Genomic DNA, 23,739 nt, shown 5'->3' on the forward strand with positions numbered 1-23,739 from the left:
AAGCTGTTTGGCTCACCTCCCTCTGCACTCAGCTCCCTACCCCCTGAACAACTGCCCTCTCCATTCTGAGAATTAATAGCATCCCTTCCCAAATGAACATTAGGCGACGACCAAATGAGGATCATGCCCTCTTTATAAGCTTGCCTCCTTTCTTTCCACAACTTTCGAGATGGAAAAAATCGAGTTTACGCGCATTTACTTCCTGTTCTAATTAAGCTTTTACTACTGAAATAATGAGAATATTAGCCCCAAATAGACTTAATTAGAGTAGACGATAATGTCCACAGGATCTCAAAAGTAAGATTTCCACGGTATGCTGTAAGCATGACACTTGGTGGCATAGATAAATAGAAATAGTAATTCTCTTTGGTATCCTCACAGGTCTTAGAACAATGCAAACCTCGGGGCAGCTGGGTAACGCAAGAAGGAAAGTAAATGAAGCCAGCAGATTAAAACAAGGAGGAAACAAGTGCCAAAAAATATGTATCATTAAACAATGGGAAGATAGTTTTCAGTATATAAATGGTGAGGACTCGGGAAATTATGTCATCAGCATATGAAGAATATAATGATTGACTTTTTTGAAAATCCTTAACTCTATTAAATTAAGCGCTGGATTTTAAGAGTTGAAACAGCCGAGAGGAATGTTTAAAACGGAGAGAAGTAGAATAGATGTGCCCGTTAGACTGTGGTTCTTTTAATGGCCGGTATAGATTGTCTCTGTCTTAAACCCAACCATCGGGAGCCACTACCCAGCCTGCATATTGATGAGGAGCGTGAATCCCTCTCTAAAATGTTCAGCTACAGCGTCTCCATAAAAAAACCAATACTCTCCCCCACCTCATGAATACAGACTAGAGCCTGCTCCCAGCAGCGTATGCTGACATTAACTATCATGAAAAGGGGGGAACGTACCCACCTCTCTGTTCACTCTCCCCTGCCATACTTCCTTGCACACCCAAACTCACGCTGTCACTCTTTCCCATTATTTTTAATGGATCCTGATTCAAAGCGTGTGTGGGCTCTGCAATTACCGCTTGGCTGAGCTGTACGATATTCTCTCTGATGTCTTAGAGACACTGAATCCAAAAGGCATCCCAAGGACAAGTGCCCTCGCTTCACTGCACCACACCTACCCCGTCTTTGCAGGAATCCATCTCTTCCTCTTTGCCTCTCTTAACTCGGTGCATTTTCATGGTGCTTTTCTCAATAGAATATTTATCAGTTCACCTTTAGGGGTGTACTACTCCCATGGTAGAGCTAAGGATGCTTTGTACATCGCCTCATATAAACTGAACTGATCAAAGGAAACAGTTATACTTTGCAATCCCCTTTTCCCCCGCTTGTCTCACTCCCCCTTTCTACCCAAACCACAGACACATGCAAGACTCCAGACTCTATAGAATTCCTCATGCAATCCATCTCAAAAGATGCCTGGTCTTCCTTAGCCAAAGAAGCACCTTATTTCATTTAACGGCAACATTAACATATAATAATAGTAATAAGACTGGCACTTTTTAAATTACTAGGGAATGATGGCAATGGTATAGGAAAAAGCTTTTAACTGAGGTAGAGTCAATTCAGCAAACTTTTGCCAAGTGGTTATTATATTCTTGACATCGCAGTAGACGCAGGATTCAGGGATGTGGTTTCTGCTCCTGGAAATCTTATTGTCTAGAAAAAGAGGCCATTCATAAACACATACATAAAATAAAATCAAAGCCAGCATGTTCTTATTTCTGGTAGGCATGAGAAACCAGGAGTGAAAGTGGAGGAAACAAGTTTCATTACTGCAGCTTTTAAATCAACATGGTTTTATTTCTATCATAAAATACTCACTGTACCATGACTTTTTGAGTACTTTTAGAGAAGAAAAAATAAAGCTAAAAATCCACAGGTCTTTTAACGTTAAAGAAACTTAGATACTAATGGACCTGGCCCTTTATTTAATAGATGGAGAAATCGAGGTCCAAGGAGTTTTTATTTCTTACCTATGGTCACAAAGGGCATTCCTAGCAAAATCACATCAAGGAGCCAGAGCTCCTAACTCTGTGGCCATGAACTTTCACCTCTCTACTCTTGGACATTCATTCTGATTCTCTGGCCTCCTTCCACGCCTCATTTTGTCAGCTCTCTGCTGCTATCTACAGCTCTATGCCCCCGACATTGTGTTTATCTCTGTGAGTAGAACTAAAACATTTAAGAGCTTGGAGGGAACCCCAATAATAATTTCCTTCAGTTCTCCCATTTTATAAAACAGAAAATTTGAACATAAAAAAGCCCAATATTTTCCTAAAGTCCTAGGGTGAGGGATGGTTACCCCAAGACCAGAAGCCAGGTCTTCTGGGACCCAGTCCAAGTTCTACCTTGCCCCCCCCCCCCCCCCCTGCTCTGGGCCATGTCTCCTTCTTGTTTTTACTTGTTCTTGCCTATCCTGGTCATCACTGCTGGGATATATATCTTTGAATATTCATCTCTGGCCATCCTCTCCTTCCATCCCTACCTTCCAGGGGCCCCAGGAGTATCACAGTGTAGCTAAACTGGGCTTTCTCCTCCTGGAGCAATTTATACACTAGATAGAGATAGAGCCAAGGATTAATAGCTTACATTCTCCTTCCTGACTAACCGTACAAAGAAAAATAATCCATTCCATTTTATCAACATGGAAAAAGCAGAGACCATGACTGACTTGACACCAACAAAATGAAGTGTATGATGTCGCAAACTTTCTAAAATGGGTGTGGAAGATTACTTGTAAAATTACATGGAAACTATGGGAGTGTTTTCGCAAATCTCTCTCTAAGCTCATATAGAAAGAATTGCATCCTTGTTATCATTTCTGTAAATATCCAAGCCGACTCTCAAAATATTTTTTGGTTCATTCGAGCATAAGAGACCTAAGGATTCACTGCTTTGGTCCGACCCCATCCTTCATGTCTACCCCTTCCTGCCTTATCCCTTACTCTCATCATCATCCTCACCTCACCCACAGCATAGGTGGACAGAAGGTTTTATTCTCTCTGCTATTCTGAACACGTTGCTGAACCCCACTGAGGCAGAAAAGAATAAGTGGGTCAAATTGCTTTGTGTTGCCTACATAAATCGAGCCTTTATCAGGCAAACAAGAGGCTCCCAGGGAAAAAGCACAGAAGGTTGATGTAGGTGAGAAAAAGTGCCATGCAAACAGACCTAGAAATAGACAAAAGAGATTTAGAAGAAACAGGAAAGATAACAAAAGCAAAAATGATGCTGAAGGGCTTGTGACCTGTCAACAGAAAAGACGGAGAGGGATAATAGATAGGGGAGTAATGAACAAGGAAGGTGATGAGTCAGTCGGTGAGGTTTTAGTGAATATCTGAGTTCAAGAGAAGGGGACACCCTTTCTGTTCCTGAGATAGGATTCTAAGAGTAAGGTCGGTGGATTTAGAATTCCAAGGAGGAAATTCGGGGAAGTTAGGAGAAGGCTTGGGTTCTAGTCCTGGCTCTCTGTGACCTCCTTCTGTGTCCCTAGGCAACTTATACTCATTCCCAGAACGTTATGTTATTTCTTCTTTAAGAGAAGAACTAGACTAGATTTCCAAGAACCCTTATCATCCTAAAATTCAATGAATTAATGAGTCCCTAACAGTTTGTAAAATACGTACCCTTTCTAATGTCAGCGTTGGACAGAAAGAAGCATGATTACATGGGAAGAGCACAGGCTGGGTGGTCAAGGCCAGTTCATGTCTTCACTGTGCACCTTGTTTATCACCTTTGTGACCCTGGACAATTTGTTTCATCTTGCTGAGCCTTAGTTTCCTTTTCTGCAAGATAAAGAGAATATCATATGCCTCAGAAGGTTGTTTGATATCAAACCTAGAATAAATCTTCAAAATGTTTAAGTTCCCATTCCTTCTCTTTTAGGGGAAGCACACACCTAATGCTGTAACCCAACCCAGGCTACAAGAGTAGCCTGCCGGTAAACTGATCCTCAGGAAGGCAGATTATACTCGTAAAAGGTTAACACAGAATGGAGAAGTTCCCTGTCAAAATTCTCCAGACGAGTGTTGAGGCTTTTGCTCTGATTCTGTAAACCTAGATTTAAAGTGTGGAAAACTGGGGACTTCCCTGGCTGTCCAGTGGTTAAGACTTCACTTTCCAATGCAGGGGGTGTGGGTTCGATCCTTGGTCGGGGAGCTATGATCCCACATGCCTCGTGGCCAAAAAAACCAAAACATAAAACAGAAGCAATATGGTAACAAATTCAATAAAAAAAGACTTCAAAAAAAAAATAAAGTGCTGAGAAACTAAGTTTGTTTTATTGCATATAACATTGGCTGCACGCACGTGTGTGAGTGTGAGTTGGGGGGGGGTGAGTTGCTCTAGGCAGATCCCCCAAGTTGTGACGCATTGTTGGCCCCCAAGATTACTATTCGAAACATTTTTTATTGAATTTTCATGTCCTATTAACTCAGTAATGTAGTTTGTAAGCCTTTGACTTTGGCTGAGTTTGGGAGCATTTATGACCCTATCATATATAACATAAACATCAATCTGCTTTCTCTTTCTTTGCAAATGCAATTATTTCTAATTACATAAAAGCATCATTGATCAAGTAAGCCTAAAAACCAATACAGAAGAGTTTAATGTCTTAAATAAGCTTGTAGACTTCAAGGAATAATTGAATGTTATAGTATTTAATACAAGGAGATATCTTTGTTGTTGATAACTGGCCCAAACTTAAAGGAAAATGTCTAAACTCCATTGTGTTACATATTGATTGGTTCAAATTGAAAATATTTGGATCCTATTTTCATTTCCTTTTCCTCTCTCTCTACTGCTCTCTGCAGGCTTGGAAATGGGTTTTAGGCCCTGTGGTCTTGTATGCGTGTGAAAGAATAATTAGGTTCTGGCGATTTCAACAAGAAGTTGTCATTACCAAGGTATGCATGTAGGTTTATGTCTGAATAAAAACCTGAGTGTAGATGAAAATGTTTTATTAGCCCAAGTTTTTAATTTGCCATTTTTACTGCAGAACCATCTGTAATTTAGAGGCTCATCTTCTGTTCTAATAATTTCTTGTATCCTGTGCATCTTTTAGTGAGACTAATTTTACTGAAGACAGGGATCAGGGCTCTGACTGGTACACAGAATTCTGATAAAGGTTATGGTACAGCCCTGGAATCATCTGTATTTCTCTTTATTTCGGTGTCTCTCTAGGGGGAAAATGCAGGAGGGCTGAGTATGCTTTACATGGATCATAGTGATTTAGAGTATAATCACTTCCTCCACAGCATAAAAATACGAATGTTGCAAACACACAAATAATGTTCACATATTTTCAAATACACACACTCTCACTTGGAACCACTAAACAGAAGATGCGGGAACAGTCACCCTCAGGTTCAAAGGGAGAAAGGGCACTGGGGGATTCAAAATGGAGAGGAAGGGCCCTGCCCTAGGGAATGAAGGCATGGTGGTAATATTTTCCAATCTTGCCATCTCTCCTCACCGCTCTCCAATTTTTACCTCGTGCTGGAGGAAGACCTCAGCAGATAGATCAAGAATACATGCCTAGGAGGACTTCCCTGACGGTCCAGTGGTTAAGACTCCATGCTTCCACTGCAGGGGTTCAATCCCTGGTTGGGGACCAAGATCCGGCATGCTGCGCAGTACGGCCAAAAAATTTTTTTAAAAAAGAATAAATGCCAAGGAGACTGAAAGCTTACCCCAAACTCTCCCCCTAGTTGTTTCAATCTCTTAAAAGAAATTCTCTGCTAACCAAACCCATGCAGCTTTGCTAATACAATATTAACAGAATACTCTGTCTCTTTAACTGTCTTCATGAAAGCAGATGCACAGAAATTGCTTCATATTTCTGTTTTAAACTGCTTCTCTGTTGCTGTTTTTAAGTTAAGCACCAAAGGATATCAAGCTGTATCAAGAGCCAGACAGTAAAACTTCTGGAAATCTACTCGAGCTGTTACTAGGGAGACCATTTAACAGCAGAATCAGAACGAGTATCAGTAGGGAGAGGAGAAACTAATGATTAAAATGCTGTGAAATTCTCTTTTGAATGGAAAAATACTGTCACAGTTCTAGACACTAGATTCTGCCCCCTTATACCTCCTGCCACAAAAGAAGACATGGGGGCCTGGAAACAAGAGGGAAGTCTAAGAAGGGAAATTAATTCATTGTCTCTGATAAGTAGCAAGTTATAGAGCTCTTTAAAAAGCAATAGCCTTTGCATCATGCTTTCTTACATCTAAAACTCAGAGCCTAGGTAGGAGATTGGAAGAGACTTGACTAGAACCAAACCAAATGAATAAAACATTTCAGAGTATGAAGGCTGTTTTTTACTCAGAATGAAGAAATACCAGGGTTAGTTCACAAAGAAGCAGGAAAAGATGCACATCGTTGAAAATAGTAACAAACTGGACCTATATTTTAAAACACGAAGTTAATTCTGTGGCTATTTTGATAACTTTAAGCATGATTAAGTGCTGTGGATGATATGCTAGTTTATATTCTCTTGGGCCTGAAATTAACTGTGCTATCGAAATAGTGGCCACTTGGGACAAACAGTCACGAGCTGGACACCACTTTGCCCCTGGATGCAGCTACCCAAATTTCCTACCTAGCACGCTGAAGGAGGTCAATGTCATTCTTGCTGGAGTTGCCATCACTTTCATGTCCGGGTTGGAACGATTCTTGAAAACTCATAATGAATGGTCTATGTCAATTATACCTCAGAAAAGTTGATATAAAAATTTTAAAACCTTTGATGGAATGAAGGCCATTGTCTTATTGTTTAACCTGAGTGAAAGAACCAACAACTCTCTTGCTGTGATTTAGGTGGTAAGCCATCCATCTGGAGTGCTGGAACTTCACATGAAAAAGCGTGACTTTAAAATGGCACCCGGGCAGTACGTCTTGATCCAGTGCCCGTCCATATCCTCGCTAGAGTGGCACCCCTTCACCCTCACCTCCGCTCCCCAGGAGGACTTCTTCAGTGTGCACATCCGGGCAGCAGGAGACTGGACAGAAGCTTTATGCAAGGCCTTTGGGGCAGAGGGTCAGGCCCTGAAGGAGCCCTGGAGCCTGCCAAGGTGGGAGCCCATTTCTTTTTTATGTGTAAGTTAGAATATTATAAAAAATAAGGTCCTTTAGTGCATCAACATGCTAACAACTTCTGCAACATCTTATTCTGTATGGTAAATGTGAATCCATTTATAAGATTTGAGAATCTCTATTTAAAAAATATAACTCAGCAGATTTCCATTAGGAGCAAGTACATTTCTTTAAAAAACAAATGTTCCATGAAGACAGGTGATGATCCAGGGAGAGGAAACGTTTTGATTTCCCAGGTCCAAAACATCACTTTGGCGAATTATAAGCAGCTTGTGATGAGTAAGGCAGCCCGGTGAACTTTTTGCTGTCACGGTCCAAGATTTTTCAATTATGTTTGTAAAGTTTGGTCTTCGTAAAAAGGATGCTTTACAGTCCAAATTAATCTGGCAGCCTCCATACACTGGAGAAAGAGCTAAACAATTAGACTAAAGCTCAGAAAATGACAAAATAATCTGAGAATCAAGAAACTTAGTGGTGTTGTGCATTGTCAGTCCCACATGTGTCATTGCAAAAAGTATTAATTAACCTCCACTGTGTGCCAGAAATACAAAGATGGCAAAACATTGCCTCCATTCTCTAGGACATCTGAAATCAACACTGGTGTGCAAACAAATGATTTAATTTTGCTACAAGGAAGATGGGTAGACCTGAGAAAGTGGAAGAGCACTGATACCATCTGTAGTTTCCTAGAGTTGTCGTAATAAAGTACCGTGAACAAAGGGGCTTAAAACAACAGAAGTGTATTCTCTCACAGTTCTGGAGACTGCAGGTCTGAAATCTAGGTGTCAGCAGGGCCGTGCTCCCTCTGAAAGCTGTAGGAAGGAATTCTTCCTTAGCTCCTCCCAGCTCCTGGTGGTTTGCCAGCCATCCTTGGCGTTCCGAGGCTGCGGCTGTGACAGTCCGGTCTCTGTGTCTGTCATTACATGTTGTTCTCCCCTCTTGTGTCTGTGCCTCTGTGTTTCTGTGGTCCGTTCTTGCAAAGACACCAGTCATACTGGATTAAGGGCCCACCTTCCTGAATGACCTCATCTTAACTTGATTACATCTGCAACAATCCTGTTTCCAAATAAGGTCACATCCTAAGATAGGGTTTCAACATATCAACTGGGCTAAACAATTGAATCCAAAACAACATCCTATTCAGAAAAGCCTGGCAAAAAAAAAAAAAAAAAAAAAACCACAGGGGGCTTCCCTGATGGCGCAGTGGTTGCGCGTCCGGCTGCCGATGCAGGGGAACCGGGTTCGCGCCCCGGTCTGGGAGGATCCCACATGCCGCGGAGCGGCTGGGCCGCTGGGCCCGTGAGCCATGGCCGCTGAGCCTGCGCGTCCGGAGCCTGTGCTCCGCAACGGGAGAGACCACGGCAAAGGGGGGCCCGCGTACCGCAAAAAAAAAAAAAAAAAAAAAAAAAAAGAAAAGCCTGGGCATGCGACAGAAGTCCCAGTGTCCTTGGCTCCTTTTAGTAAACAATGGCTTAGAATTGATTCCCACTCTTGCTGCAGGATTACCCAGTAAGCGCTCAAAGCCCATGTGTCGGGACGCAGAAAAACAGGGACACGCACAAAAAAATGTTGAGAAAAATTTTGTGAAGGAATTTGATATTTCAAAAGAAGCATCAAGACATCCCCTCTTCTGCCATCCTTGGAGGGTATCAGGAACTGCCAAGCAGTGACCACAGCTACGAGACTTCGGGTGGTGAACCCAGTAAGGACACACTTAGAATGGAACTTCCTAAGGGCAAGAGGCTGTCCACCTCTGTACATCCCATACCTAGAACAGTGTCTGACATGTAGTGGATACAGAGTAAATATTTGATGAGGAATGAATACCTGGACCCAAGATGGACGCTTCAACTCATGTAATTTAACAAATATTTACTGGTGGTAAGCTAGGCACCAGAATAAATTTAAGGCACAGAATCTACTCGGCTTATTGTCCCTCCTCTGTCTTCCCATGGGACACTGAACTGTGACCATGTAGCACTGGGCTTGCTTGTGCTGAGCGGGTAGCAAGAGCCACCGTCTTCATTTCAAACGCTGCTACTAAAGAGCAGTGTGATGTGACCCAAGTACAGACGTCATCTATTCAGACTAGAGCCCCAAGTCACAAGACAGCATCTGACTATTCCATTAAGACCTTATCCTTTTTATCATGGAAAGGAAGCCATGTAACAGAATTCTGAGGTTCAGAGTGTAGTGTGAATGCTTAAAATCAGGAATGGAAGTAAACACACATATGCACACGCACAGGTCCCAGCCCTCCCTTGGCATTGCCTAGGTGGATACCTTCATCCTGTTTGCTAGCCTGGTTTCCGCTCTGAGTGTATACAGTTGTCCGGCCTATGGACCAACCTTCCTCTTCACAAACCAGCTCTCATTTTAGCCAGTCCCCCAGCAAGAGCTCGGGAAGTGTTTCTCCGCCGTCGGTATGCTTTCTTTCTTTTTGCTTTATTGAAGTAGAGTTGATTTACAGTGTTGGGTTAGTTTCAGGTGTACAGCAGAGTGATTCAGTTATCCATATATACATGTATCTACTTTTTTTAGATTCTTTCCCCTTAGAGATTATTACAAAATACTGTGTAGAGTTCCCTGTGCTATACAGTAGGTCCCTGTTGGTTATCTATTTAATATACAGTAGTGTGTACATGTCAATCCCAACCTCCTAATTTACCCCTCCCCCACTTTCCCCTTTGGGAACCATATGTTTGTTGCCTATGCCTGTGGGTCTATTTCTGTTTCCTATATAAGTTCATTTGTATCTTTTTCGTAAGGTTCCACATAGTATCTATCGTATGATATTTGGCATGCTTTTATCTCCAGAGTGCGTCTTCAGCGCAAGGCCTGACATGATCCGGCCCCCAGAGCACCCCTGCTTCACCTGCTGCCTCGCTCGCTCAGCCATTCTTCCAGCCTCTGGCTTCCCTCCCACACCGAGCACACTCTCCTCAGTGCCTTTGCCGCTGCAGCTTCCTCTCCCCGGCACACTCTTCCCCGGCCTCTGCTTGGCCGCCCCCTCACTGCCCCCAGGTCTCTGCTCTGATGTCTCCTAATGAGGCCTTCCCTTCCCGTTTCCTGTGATCCAGCAGCCCCGACAGACAGACACTCCACACTCGTGGTGTTCACTGTGCCCCGCGCCTTACTTTCTTCCTCCCCACCTGACACACTAAATACCCGGTTGTTTATTTGTTTACCGTTTATCTCCCCACACGAGAATGGGCACTTTATCTCTTTGATGCACTTTGCTGTCCCCGGTGCCCAGAAGGGGCCCTAACTCTCAGCTGGCACTCAATAAATATTTACCAAGTGAATAAAAATGAGTCGTTGTACACAGTGCAGCTTCCCTTCATTTGTTAACTTCGTTTGACCTCTGCCTCTATATATGTGTAGGCATAAGAAACCCCCCAAAACCTAGAATTTGTTTAAATCTTCAATGCATGACAAATCAGAATTTTATTGAACTTCGTTCGATGATTTTACCTCTCAACATTGTTTTAATTTTGGATTAAACGAAACAATTTAGGGAGAGTACCATAATTTTTCACTGCTTTGCACCCAGAAAGGATTTAATCCAGTCCCAGGAACCTGTGAGACAAGCAGTGACTGAGGACCCCAAGATGAGATGCAAAGCTTAGTGAAGAGCAGGGAAACCCTTCCTCTGAACTCAGGAAAAAGGACAATGCAAGCTCTTTTAAAAGACTTTGCATTAACAGATACACACTACTATATATAAAAGAGACAAACAACAAGGACCCACTGTATAGCACAGGGGACTGTATTCAATACCTTATAATAACCTATAACGGAGAAGAATCTGGAAAAGAATAGATATATATGTATGTATCACTGAATCACTTTGCTGTACACCTGAAACAATGTAAATCAACTATACTTCAATAAAAATAAATAAATAAAAGAAAAGACTTCACCTTCTGAAGTAAAATGGAGGAATTTCTCAGAGTCTGTGTTAGAGTTTTTAGCGCTTTAATCTACTGCCCAGAGCCAAGGGTTCCAGCGTCTGACAGCCTGGGTTCAAAGCCCAATTTTGCATGTGATCTTGGAGGATGTATGTAACACCTGCCTCACTTTCCTCATCTGTAAGATGAAGATGACAATAATAGTACATAGGTTCTGTTTAGGATTAAATATAACAGTCCACATGAAGCCCTTAGCATAATGCGTAGTAAAAAAAAAAAAAAAGTTAGCTACTATTATTGGCAAAATAAGAAAGGTCATCTACCACAGAGGCGACAGTGAAAGTGCTGATGACACAGGAAGGACAGCGTGGATGGATAAATTTCATGGGTTCAGAGAGACAAGACGGGAGGTTGATGGGAGGTGGTGGCTGGTGCTGCTGACAGGAGCAGCAAGGGCCAGGTGACGGCGCTGCTGGAAAGGGGACTCACTTCTAAGCTGCTTTATTAGAAACTGTATCCACATCAGACAGGAAGTAACTGAGTGAACTTGACAAACGAGAATTTGTGCCAACGAAGCCAATTCAACATTGTGAGAGATGGAGATATTTTGGTACAAAAAAGAACACTTAGGGTGTCATGATAGCTAGATCAGCGAGTTTAAGGGTTGAGAGGCAGGAAAGGGAAAACACCTGGTTTGTTTCTCAAGCAGGCAAAAGGCATGAGTTGTCAGAAGACAGATCCCCGTGAGACACGAGGAAAAACTGTCTAATACTTAGCCCTCCCTGCCCGTGTATGGAACAAGGGGCCCTACAATTTCACGTGGGAAAGTGATTAGTGATCAGGGATGTGAAAGGAGGGAATCTCTGTAGGAACCAGGAAGTAAGACTCAATATTTCCTCCTGCTGCTTCCAGCTTAGATTCTCAATTTTAATTATGTAGAAATTTGTTTATTATGCATTTCTATGAATTACATGACACAATTCTTCTTTGGGTTTAATTGTTATCATTTAAAATCAGTGTCAAATAAATCCCAAATACAACTAATTATAAAAACAATTAACAATAGACATTTTAATCATGGACCGTCTCATATTTTTTTCTTTCTCTCAATTCCCCTTATCTAATTATTTATAAAAGAATCTACCGTGGGCTGAGATACTAACCCTTTCTGATTAATGTCCTTTTATTTTTATTCTTCTATTTCCATATATCAATATGTAATAAAGCCTTGTTAATTAAGATTAACTTGAGGAGAGTTAATTTGAATTGTTAGGAGGTCTGGCATATGGACTATTTTAAAATAAACCCAATTGAACTTTCATGAACACATAGTAAGCCCAAAAGGGGCAACCTCGGGTGCCTTCAACAGACACTCCTCGGGGAATGTTTATGAATAACTTAGAAGCTTCTTAATTAGCATATCTTTGTTCATATGTAAATGTGTGCTTTTGGAATAGTTGAGGTTATTTAATACATTCCGTTGACTGAAATATTTTAAACATTCCCTTTACAATTTATTCAATAAATTGTTATTGAACAACTCCATGTAAGGTGCTGGGATGCAGTGGTGGGCAAAGACAGACATGGTCCCTCCCTCTGCAGACCTGAGAGTCCAGTGACCAAACAGACACAAATTAAGTCATGAACACACACACACACACACACACACACCACCCAAAACAACTATAAAATTACAACTGTGATAAGGCCTACAGAGGAGAGATGCATGGTGTTATAAATTATCTAAGAGGGGATTTAACCTAGTCTAAGAAATCCATGAAGACTTCCCCAGAGAAATGATAATTGGGATAAGACCTAATGGAAGGGTAACTATGAACCAAATAAGAGGATAGGAGAGAACTTGGGGCAGAGCATTCCAGGTGATTAGTTGGATTATCACGTGCAAAGGCCCCTTAGCCAAAGAGGGTCCTGTGTACATTAAGAAACAAAAGAAAAGCCAGTGTGGAGAACTGGCCATGAGAGATGGAGCAGAATCCAGGGTCAGTCCATTTAGGACCAAGTTAAAGACAATTGCACTTATTCAATGAATACGCATTATCCTTATAAAGAAAAATTTGCTAAGCAAAGACAAAACATCAGTGCAGCCCCTGGCCTAATTATCACAGACTTTTGAGTTCGCATAATCTAAAATAATGAGTTTTAGAAATTCCACACAACTGACAAATTATTCCAAAATTATGTTTATTCCAAATGAATGGCTTCCATTAGACTAAAATTATATAAACATACGAAGAGCTGGGAACGGGGAGAATTATATTAGCAAAAGGACAGATAAGCCTTCTAAGCCACCTTGATGATTCTGTTTATTCCCTCGGAGGGCAGATGGGAAAAAAAAAGGAAAAGAAAAGGCGTCTTCTACCAATCTTCATAATGCTTGAAGGCAAAACAAACTCTTAAGAACTGTAAAAAGCTGTGCCATAAGGCCGGCCACCCTATCCCTACACTATGTGTGTCCAAATAGGGCATTCTCAAGTACAGAGCCAACTTCCCTGCACACATTTGCTAACACATCCCATACAAAGCACTCGTTTAGGATGGCTTTGTTTTCAAGAGCGGAATGTTCTGAATGTCAAACGGCACACTTTGTGATTGCAGGCTGGCGGTGGACGGGCCGTTCGGAGCTGCACTGACAGATGTGTTTCACTATCCAGTGAGCATGTGCATTGCCACGGGAATAGGGGTCACACCCTTTGCCTCTCTTCTGAAATCTATCTGGTACCAATGTTGTGAGTCACAAACCCAGTGGAAGCTGAGCAAGGTACGGAAAATATCATCAGCTTACCCTTCCATGAATTCAGAGGTTCAACATCCTTCTATCTATCATCTGCCAGTTCCTGGGGAGGGTTTTAATTAACTATGAGGGATAAACTCAAGGATCCTTAACTATACTTATGTTCTTAAAAATCTCCATTCAGTATTACATTTATGAAAAGGGTTATGTCTAATCTTGTTAAAGATGACAAGACAAATTTTATTGCTTCATTGCCATTACAGGACATGTAATTGCTCATGTCAGTAAAACATGGACAGGCTACAAATGGCTCTGTGGCTGGGCTGCAGTGAGCACTATTAACAGGCAGCCTTAGACTCGAGCTTGATACTGTGGCTGCAAGTGTACGATTCAATATCTTCATCTCATGGACTCGGGGTCTTAATTGAGAAGCGAAAATGCCACAGTTGGGATTCATTTGTCTGCTTGCCTGGTGTTGCCATCCAGCTCCAAATCTCCTTTTTGTCATTTCTTGTATGTTCTCTGACTAGTTGCCTCCATGGTTCCCTTGCTCACTTTGTGCATCCCATGTTTTGACCCTCTTAGGATCAGCAACAGACACTAGAGCAGCAGGAGAAAGGGAGCCCTGCTAACACTAAATGGTGGCAACTCAGGAGGGCCAAGAACATCAGGCAAACTTGGTTCTGGTCCTGGTTCTGCCACTTCTCTGATTGACACTTTGGCTGCAGTTTCCTCGTCTGTCCCAGGAAGATGCTTGATTAGGTCAGCATGTCTGTGGGACGTTAGTCACATGAGAAGGTCCACTAAAGAGAATTGTGTAGTGAAATGATTTCAGAAATGCCGTCACAGATCCCCCTTTAGAAGATTCACATCTTCTATTAGCCTATTAAATAAGTTCTGCAGAAAAGAACCTCATTCAGTTTCATTTCACCCACCCTTCCCAAGCATATTTAGCCATGGAAACTTTCTTCATCTATCATTCTTTAAGAAATGGCACTTTGTGAGGCACTGGGGCAAAGCCAGAAGGGAAGATCTCTACAGGTGGGGCTTTCTCAACCAAGAAATTAGAGTACAATTAGCTATCATTTCATGAGTTTGCAAGTGACAGGTGCTTGACATATGTTTTTTCATTTTATTTTTATAATCTTCCCAACAACCTTAGAAAGTAGATAGCACAAGCTCTGTTCTCCAAATAAGGACTCTGAAGCTTTAGAGAGACTAAAGTCACTTTCCTGAAAATACACTGTTAATGAAAGGCAAAATCAGGGTTCGAACTCAGGTGCATCTGGCTCTCTGGTTTGACGTAACCAACACATGGTAGACGTGGCTTCCACCTACTGTATTGTAGGAAGACTGTGGGATTCCTTGTCAGAGGATCTACGTCAGCCTGATTCTACCCTTACTAGAAGCATCACCCTGAGTGCATCAGTTCACCTCTTGGAGCTAGGTTTCCTGATATACACGATGAAGAAATAAGAGTCCATATCCATCAGGGAGTTTTAATACCAAATAAGACAAATAAATAATGTAGAAACATTACTGTGTAAATGTGTATAAGATTATATTAAATGTGCATTATATCTGCCAAAGATATAAATAGATTACTTGTACTACTACTAATACTAATAGCCTAGATTAATCAATCATTGACTACCTAGAAGGCAGGGAGTTAGGCATTTTACACATACTATCTCACATCATCTTTACTTACCACTTTCCCATTTTACAGATGAGAAAACTGAAGCTGGAACACAAAGCTAATAGGAATGATAGAATCATCTCATTGAATTGTTATAATACCTCTTTCAGATAAGTAGTATCCTCAGATTACCAGTGAGGAAACAGAAGCACAGAGAGCTAGTAAATATCAGAATGAGAGCTTGAACCCAGGTTCTTCTTAAGCTAAATCCCATCTTCTTTCCTTTATACCACAATAAGATTAACCAAGTGTTTTAGTCTGTTCGGGCTGCTGTAGCAAAATACCATAGATGGGGTGGTATACCATACATACAACAGAAATGTATTTCTCCTACAGTTCTGGAGGCTGGGAAGTCCAAGATCAATGCACCAGCATCAGACTTGGTGTCTGATGAGATCCCACTTCCTGGTTTACGGACAGTCATCTTCTAGCTCTAACTTCCCACTGCAAGAGAGGGCAAGTTTTTTGGACACTGATGGGCACTAATCCAATTCAAGAGGGCTCCACCCTTATGACCTAATCACCTCCCAAACTCCCCACCTCCAAATACCAATCTAATCTGGGGATTAGATTTCAACATATGAATTTGGGGCAGGGGGCACAAACATTCAGTCTAAGGCACAAAGCAAGCAAAACAGACACTGTTTCATACATTTGGACCCCACTGCAAAGCTTCGTTACGGTTTATGTTGATTTCCCCATCTCTGTAAGCTCTTTCCTCTTGCTGTCTACCAAGTCAGACCCACTTATAGCAGTGGCTCATTGCTTCATGGTTCTCACTGTACAAAAGGTCACATTATGCTTCACATGGAGATGGTGATGGAATTGTGTGTCTCACTTTCATTCACTTATTCACTCAATGAGTATTTATGCAGCACCTAGTATGTGCCAAGCCCCACTCGTACTGACTGAAAAGCCTATCACTCTCCTCTCACCAGACTCACAATACCTGACCCTTCTCTCAACATCCATTACCCCTGTGCTGTTCTCCTTTTATATCATTTATCCTTCTTTTTTGTTTTAACGTTCACAAAGTACTTTATTTCCCTTAATAGATTCTGAGCTCCTTGAGCGTGGCTTCTCTTGATATCTCCATTATTAGAGAGATGTATATTTATATATGCACACACACTATAAATTTTGAATAAATCAATAAGTGAACAAATGTCCACTTGGCCAAAAGAATTAACAAATGGCTTCTGCACAATTTTCTGTAAAATTCTAGGTTACTTAAGATTAATTTTTTTTAATTTAAACAAAAGACTATTAGTTCAGCAACTTTATAATTAAAATAATACATTCCAATTATTTTATCACAAATAGGAAAATTCTTCTAAGAATCCACAAAATCTTAAAGTCTGTATTGGAACCCACAGAATATTAATACCACCTTCTCTCTCACCATTTCATTGTTATTCCTGGGCTGTTAATGGGTTTTCTCAAAGCTGTTTCAGTGGGAGGGCTAAGGAGTTACCACAAAAGTATAAAACAGGGGCTTTGATCTCTAGTCCAAAAAACAGAAATCATAGAATTGGAAATAAAACACAATGTTTTCATGACTTATAAAAATTGGGGGTAATATTGAGACAACCCTCAACTGAAAATAAAGGCAGGAGTTATAGTATATGGGAGAAAAGAAGCTAAAAGCATGGAATCACAAAATTGAAGGGGCTTGACCTCCCAGTTTTGCATAGGACAATACTTAGAGTGGGAGGTGATTTGTCCAAAGTCCCTGTCTGGCTAGCCACTGAGTCAGGACAGGAGCCTGTGTGTCTGGTTTCAAAGCTCTTTTTTGAAAGAAGTGAGGTTTCGTGCTACAGAGAGTTCAGGCTGAAAATCACACTTGACATCCACTTCCTCAGAATCTGCATGCTTGAGAAAAAGCTTGGGAAATTTCTCTGTTTTAAAGCAATTCTGTGTTTATTTGAGTACAGCTAACATTAGGCTTATGTAACTAATATTTGTCAGGGCCGCCCACATGCTTTTGAGATATAAATACTACTCCTTCCACTAAACTGTCAGCATCTCTATAAATTTTTAAGTGCGGGAGAGCAAAGCAGTACATTCTTATCTAACAGCATCTTCACAATTATAGATCTGGGCTATAGTTTTCAGAGTGTTCTTTTCTGCATCAAGGAAAGGGCAAAAAACAGCATAGAGGTTCAGAGCTGGAATTTTAAGCTTAAATAGTTAACTGCAATTGGTTGGGATTTTCTCCCTCCTGTGTAAAAGTTGGCATAAAGGCAGTCGTTTTTACGAACAAGGCTTATATTGCAAGTCTAGAGTAAAAAATTTGCACCAAAGTTTTCTTAGTTGTGACCATTGCAGACTACATCTCTTTATCCTTCTCCTCTGCCACATTATTCTAGAACACTTCTAAGTAAAATACAAAAGGATATACGATAGGACTCCTGCATCTTCTTTGGGGTCATATGTAGCACTTTCTGTTTGAAGCCGGCGTTTTTCAAATTTTTTCTAGCTATGTGTTATTATTAAAGATAGTGGGGAGGAGGGGCAGAGGAAGAGAGAGAAGTGGTTAGGAGGAGACTTCCCAAGAAGGCAAAATAACAATAAATATAATGATGCCCTACTGTGAAGAAAATGGGAAAAAGTTGTTATATATTAAAGGGATATTTCCAACACAAGAGTAAGAGCCAAACTTCACTTAGTTGGAGGCAAATGAGAACACAGCACTCTTTTCAGATGAAGGAAGGGGGTGTGAGCAGCTGGGACATCCCTGTGATACAGTATGGAGGCAGCTGAGGTTTAAAATGCCCCTGGGGGATGAATGTCCCCCCAACTCCTGCCTAAAGGGGATGATTAATTCTACATCACACTCAATTTGTGAAAAGAGCTCTTGAAAAAAGTTAGGACAGTTTGCTTGTGCAAACTGTCAAAATGATGAATGGAAATAGGTGTGTACAAACGGGGAGGCGGGGGCAGATTGCTGACATAAATGTATTGGCCTCCACATTTTAGTTCTCCTAATATCACAGCCGTGCAGTCAGAACCGAGAGAACGGCCAACTGGATGATTTGGTTCATTTTCTTAACTGCATATGTAATCTTCAGATGATAATAAAATAGATTCTAGAAAAACTGAGATAACCTAATTTCTTCCTAAATTGTCTTCCTTCATCAGCTCAATAATATATAACCGTGATAATGAGTATTTATAGTGTGTCCTGCACAAAATGGCCTTTGGGTTCTTAACCTAATGTAATAAACAGATAATTCAAATAAAAAGATAGCATGGGCCAGTGGGAACAAGGCAAAGAGGCCAAGAAAGGCAAAAATCCATACTCTCCTTAAATATATTAATAAAACAAAGGAGGGCCTGCTCTCTTTTCTAATGAATGAAAAATGCATTTAATTTAATCTGTTTTGAGAAATTATTAACTTTCACTTTCCCTCACCCTGCTGCTCTGGCTACTCCTGGAATTGATCATCTCTGGTAACCGCTGAGAGTGTCCTGATAAATTGAACCAGGGAACATGAGGCCAGCTTGCATCTCCAGAAGACACACGTGCTTCTCACCTTTCACTAGGCAGCCTCAAAAGACTCCAGTCCCCCAGGAGGTCTCCCCATTGCCCTGTGGGGAAGTGACCAGTATTAATATTTTTAATATCTTGGTTTATTAACCACACAAGCCATACATGACTACAGGGTCCTTGTAAAAGATTCAAATAAAATACTCAGTCAAAAATCTCAATCAGAACAGACCTGTGGTTGCTGGTGGGCTGGGGGTGGCGAGGGACGGACTGGGAGTTTGGGGTTGGTAGATGCAAATTCTTACATTTAGAACGGATAAGCAACAAGGTCCGACTGTAGAGCACAGGGAACTATATTCAATATCCTGAGATAAACCATAATGGAAAAGCATCTGAAAAAGAATGTATATATATATATATACAACTGAGTGACTTTGCTGTACAGCAGAAATGAGCACAACATTGTAAATCAACTCTACTTCAATTAAAAAAAAAAAGAATGTGTAAGCATGGCTTTACAGAGAGGAAAGTGCACTGTTCTGAGGACCCTTGCAGTGAAAGACATCAAGACTTCATTTAGCTGTGTTTTTTTTAAACCTCATTTCTGTTTAGAAATAAATTGATTTAGCAGTTTGAAAAAAAACTCCCTTTATTCACCTCCCTTCCCAAATTAACCACCACCACCACTTGGCCCTCCAGGGTTCTCACCTGAAACGGTTGAGCGCATCTTATTCCATTCCTTTCCTGCACTTTTGTGTACACATACGCACCTACACACATATGCAAGGTGTTATTTTATTTTTACATAAATAGGGATGTGGGGATGGGGAAGGAGGAAGAGAAAGAAAGGTGTGCAATTTGTGTTTTTGTTTTTCGTTCTAACATGGCCTGATGCTCCTTCAAGTGTCACTGCCTATTTATTGACTTTATTTTATTTAGTGCCTTCAGCGAATTCTGTAGTATGACTATCTCACAATTGATTTTATCATTCTATTATTAATGAACATTCCGGTTGTCCAACAACTATGATTTGAACAAACCAAAGCACAATAAACTTTAGGCCCCAGTCAAAGGACAAAGCAGCAGCATAGCCATGAAATAGTTAACATTAAGGATAACGGCTTTAAACAAAAGTCTTAAGGACTAAAAGTGATTGACAAAGACTGGTCTTAGTCTTACAATGGATAATGGGAAAAACAGTTTTATAATTTTATTTCTTTAAAACCAGATGTGGAAGCCATGTTAGGGAAGCTTCTCAAAACTAGCTGCTTCAAAATCTGTTTGCTATTGTCTTCCCCCACGATGACCTTGGTAACAGCAACCACAAAATAATAACCAGGACAATAATAGTTACCATTTATTGAGGAGGTATTATGTTTTCTAAATATCAGTCTCAGTCTTTATCATTTCAAAGAGAAAAGTTCTCTTTTTGGAAAATAGTCATGATTCCCTCCATGGAAAGTCACCATCACCCTCCCTGATTGAAACTTCTATCAGTTCTGTTACATTGTATAGGGAGCATGGAATCTTAGCTCAGGCTACTGTAACAAAATACCAAGGCTGAGTGGCTTAAAACAACAAACATTTCTTATAGGTCTGGAGGCTGGAAGTCTGAAATCAGGGTGCCAGGATGATTGCGTTCTGGAGAGGACTCTTCCTGACTTGCAGATGGATACCTTCTTGCTGTGTCCTCACATGACGAGAGAGGGAGCTCTGGTGTCTTCCTCTTCCTATAAGGGCACTAATCCCATCATGGGGGCCCACCCTCACGGCCTCATCTAAATCTAACCATCTCTTAAAGGCCCCATCTCCAAATCATCACATTGGCGGTTAAGATTTCAACACACAAATTTAGGGGGGATGCATTCATACCATAACAGTGGGGAACATAGGATGCTGCCCAGGAGGAGGCAAGGTCACAGTGCAATCCCACTGGCCTCCTAGGGGGAGCTGTTGGTCAAGGTCAAGGTCAACCCTGGCACGCAACATGGATCTTAGGATACTTTTCACTAGTGAATGGGTTCCTTTTTCAGAACTACATCTTTATGATCAATGCTGAGGTTTCGAGACTGGTGCTAGAGATTTTGGTTTCACCTCCTGTCAATAACCACCATCTCTATAATTCAGGAGTGACGGTGGACACAGACCCCCAAGTAAGGCAAGTGTCCCCCTTTGCTCTCTAATATAAACATGTGGCATTCATTCTGTAAGCTCCTCCAGATGACAGTGAGGTAGTAGCAATGTCTCAGCTAACGTCTCAGGGCACTTACTGCATCTTTAGACTTTGAGCTAAATGCTCCCATGAAACCTATCCTTTCATCTTCAACATAATCTCATGGATTATTGTTCTGTGTTTTTGTTTTTGTTTGGGGGCGTTTTTTGCCATTTCAATGTGTGGTAATCTAGACTCAAATTACATAACCTGCTCCCAGTTACACAGCTTGAAGGTGGTGAAGCCAGGAGACTAGGACAGGTTGCAGGACTCCAGGCTCACAATGTTTAACTCCTATGCTATATTACACCTTCAACCTGCACCCTCATGTGCAATTTCCTTCCTTAAAAAGGAAAAAGCCCCTTGGGTGTTCTGGGTGATACATACATACATACATACATACATACATAATTTTTGTCCCCATTCCATCCTCAGGAAATTGATTTTGGGTCTACAAAATGCAGGTTGTATTTGAGGATGTGTCCTCCGCTGTGTTGGTGGGTATCTATCCAGGCCATGGCACGGGAACCTCTGATGGAAGAGTCTGGTGCTCTGGTAGTAAAATAGATAAGTAGCTTCTCTTATTTCATTTCCTGGAATTGTTTATCCAAAAATAGCATGGGGACATTTCCTACTGGGCCCAGATCACCTGGTCCACACTCTGTTAAAGAGAAGCCAGGCTGTGGGAAAGGTGGGGATGAGCTGGAGCTGAGACCCAGGCCCCCCCACCGCGAGATTGGCCGTGGCTGCGTTTATCTCGTGGTTCTTGCTAGGAACGATGTGACAGCGAAGGCCTGTGACAGGCCACATGCATACAGAACTCCCTAACCCCATAACAACCTCCTGGAGTGGTGCCCTACAACATCTGGGGATCCATTAGATCTACAAAAATGTGTGGGCTGAGTCCTGTAAAAGAAAACTTCATTACTACAGAAGTTCAGAACTTTCATCATTTTATTGAGGATGACTTTCTGCGTAACAAAACCCTTTAAAGTTACCTGAGGTATTTTAGGCCTCTGTTATCTACTATAGAATTCTGAAAGCCATGCTTTACACGGGTAACCGATTTTAGGGTGGTTTTATTTTTGGAGACTGAGGCGGGGCGAGAGTTGGGAAGCACAGATCACAGACGTGTTGCCTATTGTTTGGGACGTTTGTTCTACCATTGACAAAACCCTTCCTACTGGAGGAAACACAGAGGTGGGAAGCCTCTGTCCCTTCACAGTGAGCGTCCCTCACTATTAGAACGATGAAAGGGAGTCAAAGTAAATGTGCTTTTTCCTCTCTTCAAAGTCCGTTTTCTTCTTTTTCTGCCCGAGGCACTTCACCGGAGCCCATTCAGTGCCCCTCCGTTGCCTCTTGCACCAAAGCTGCCCAGTGTCACCTGTAAGTCAGTTACAGAGGGAAAAACACACAAAGCCATTACAAGGAGGCAGAACGTATAAAAGGCTTGGCGAGCCCTCAGAACACTGACACACAGCTAAGCCACAGGAAAGTAAGGACAGGAATGATTTCTGTTTGAAAGAATAAGGGTCAGTAAGTGGAGGAAGCTAAGATGTGACTGTTTTTCAAGTAAGGGTGATTGGGACTGGATTTGAAATTGACAGGTTTTTTAAAAAAAAAACGATTTTTTGGTTTGTTGTTTCAGATGAATGTATTTTTAGCATGTTTCTTAAAGAGTGAAAATAATAGAAAATAAGTCAATGATGTTTGTTTTATACCAAATGCACCATTAATATTCTTAGATCAAACAAGCTACTAGGGGCAGGAAGGAGGGAGAGGAGCACAGGTGAGAAGGGCATTAAATTCAGTTAGTTGGTTTTTATTTCCACAGGGAGCAAGGCCTGTGGCCTTAAAGGCAGGGCTGAGGTTTTGAAAGAGTAATTTAAATGAGGTATTATGCAAGGTGGAAAGAAAAAGGATAGCAGTATTCATCACCTACATGGCATATAAAATCAGCCTCTGGCCTCCATTCTTCCTTCCTTCCCCACCCCTCCCCGATTCACCGCCCAGTCTATAAAAATGCTGCCAGAATGGTCGGCCCGGGATCCTTCCTCAGATGACGTCATTCCCCTGCTGGGCACCCTGCAGTGTCTCCCCACCTCACTCAGAGTGAAAGTCAGGATGGCCTCACAGCCCCCGTCTGCACCTCCCCGCCTTCCCCTCAGACCTCACCTCTCGCCGCCCACCGCCCCCCCACTCCACTCCACCCCCTCCTGGCTCCCCTCTGACAGCTCCCACCCCGGGCCTCTCCCCTAACCATTCAACTCTCTCCACGTCTTGGCTTCAGTGTCCTCTTTCCCTGTCCATTTGATTTAATATTGCAGGACTTTCCAGCCTGCCTTTTTTTTTAGAGTACCAATCACCCTCTGACATAGTCTATATTTTAGTTGTTAATTTATCATCTTGCTTCTCCCTCTAAAATGCAGATGCCATGAAGACAGGGAATTTTTGTCTCCTTTGTTTGCTCTTCCAGCTCCAGAGCTGAAAACAGTCTTGACATAGAGTGAGCATTCAGTATGTTCAGTACATTCAATTCAATTCTTTGAATCAACAAGGATGAAC

The 23,739-nt window shown here is 41.6% G+C and overlaps 1 protein-coding gene across 1 annotated transcript in view; it reads left to right on the forward strand.

The window, feature by feature from the left end:
* NOX3 (NADPH oxidase 3) overlaps nucleotides 1-23,739 on the forward strand; it is a 58,042-nt gene that overhangs the window by 16,929 nt on the left and 17,374 nt on the right. Inside the window, exons 8-10 of the mRNA XM_007106249.2 lie at nucleotides 4,830-4,922; nucleotides 6,835-7,088; nucleotides 13,638-13,800. Of these exons, the coding sequence (XP_007106311.1) occupies nucleotides 4,830-4,922; nucleotides 6,835-7,088; nucleotides 13,638-13,800 (510 nt within the window). The remainder of the gene's footprint in view (nucleotides 1-4,829; nucleotides 4,923-6,834; nucleotides 7,089-13,637; nucleotides 13,801-23,739) is intronic.

The sequence above is a fragment of the Physeter macrocephalus genome, chromosome 10 (assembly GCF_002837175.3).
Source record: "Physeter macrocephalus isolate SW-GA chromosome 10, ASM283717v5, whole genome shotgun sequence".
Lineage (NCBI taxonomy): Eukaryota > Metazoa > Chordata > Mammalia > Artiodactyla > Physeteridae > Physeter > Physeter macrocephalus.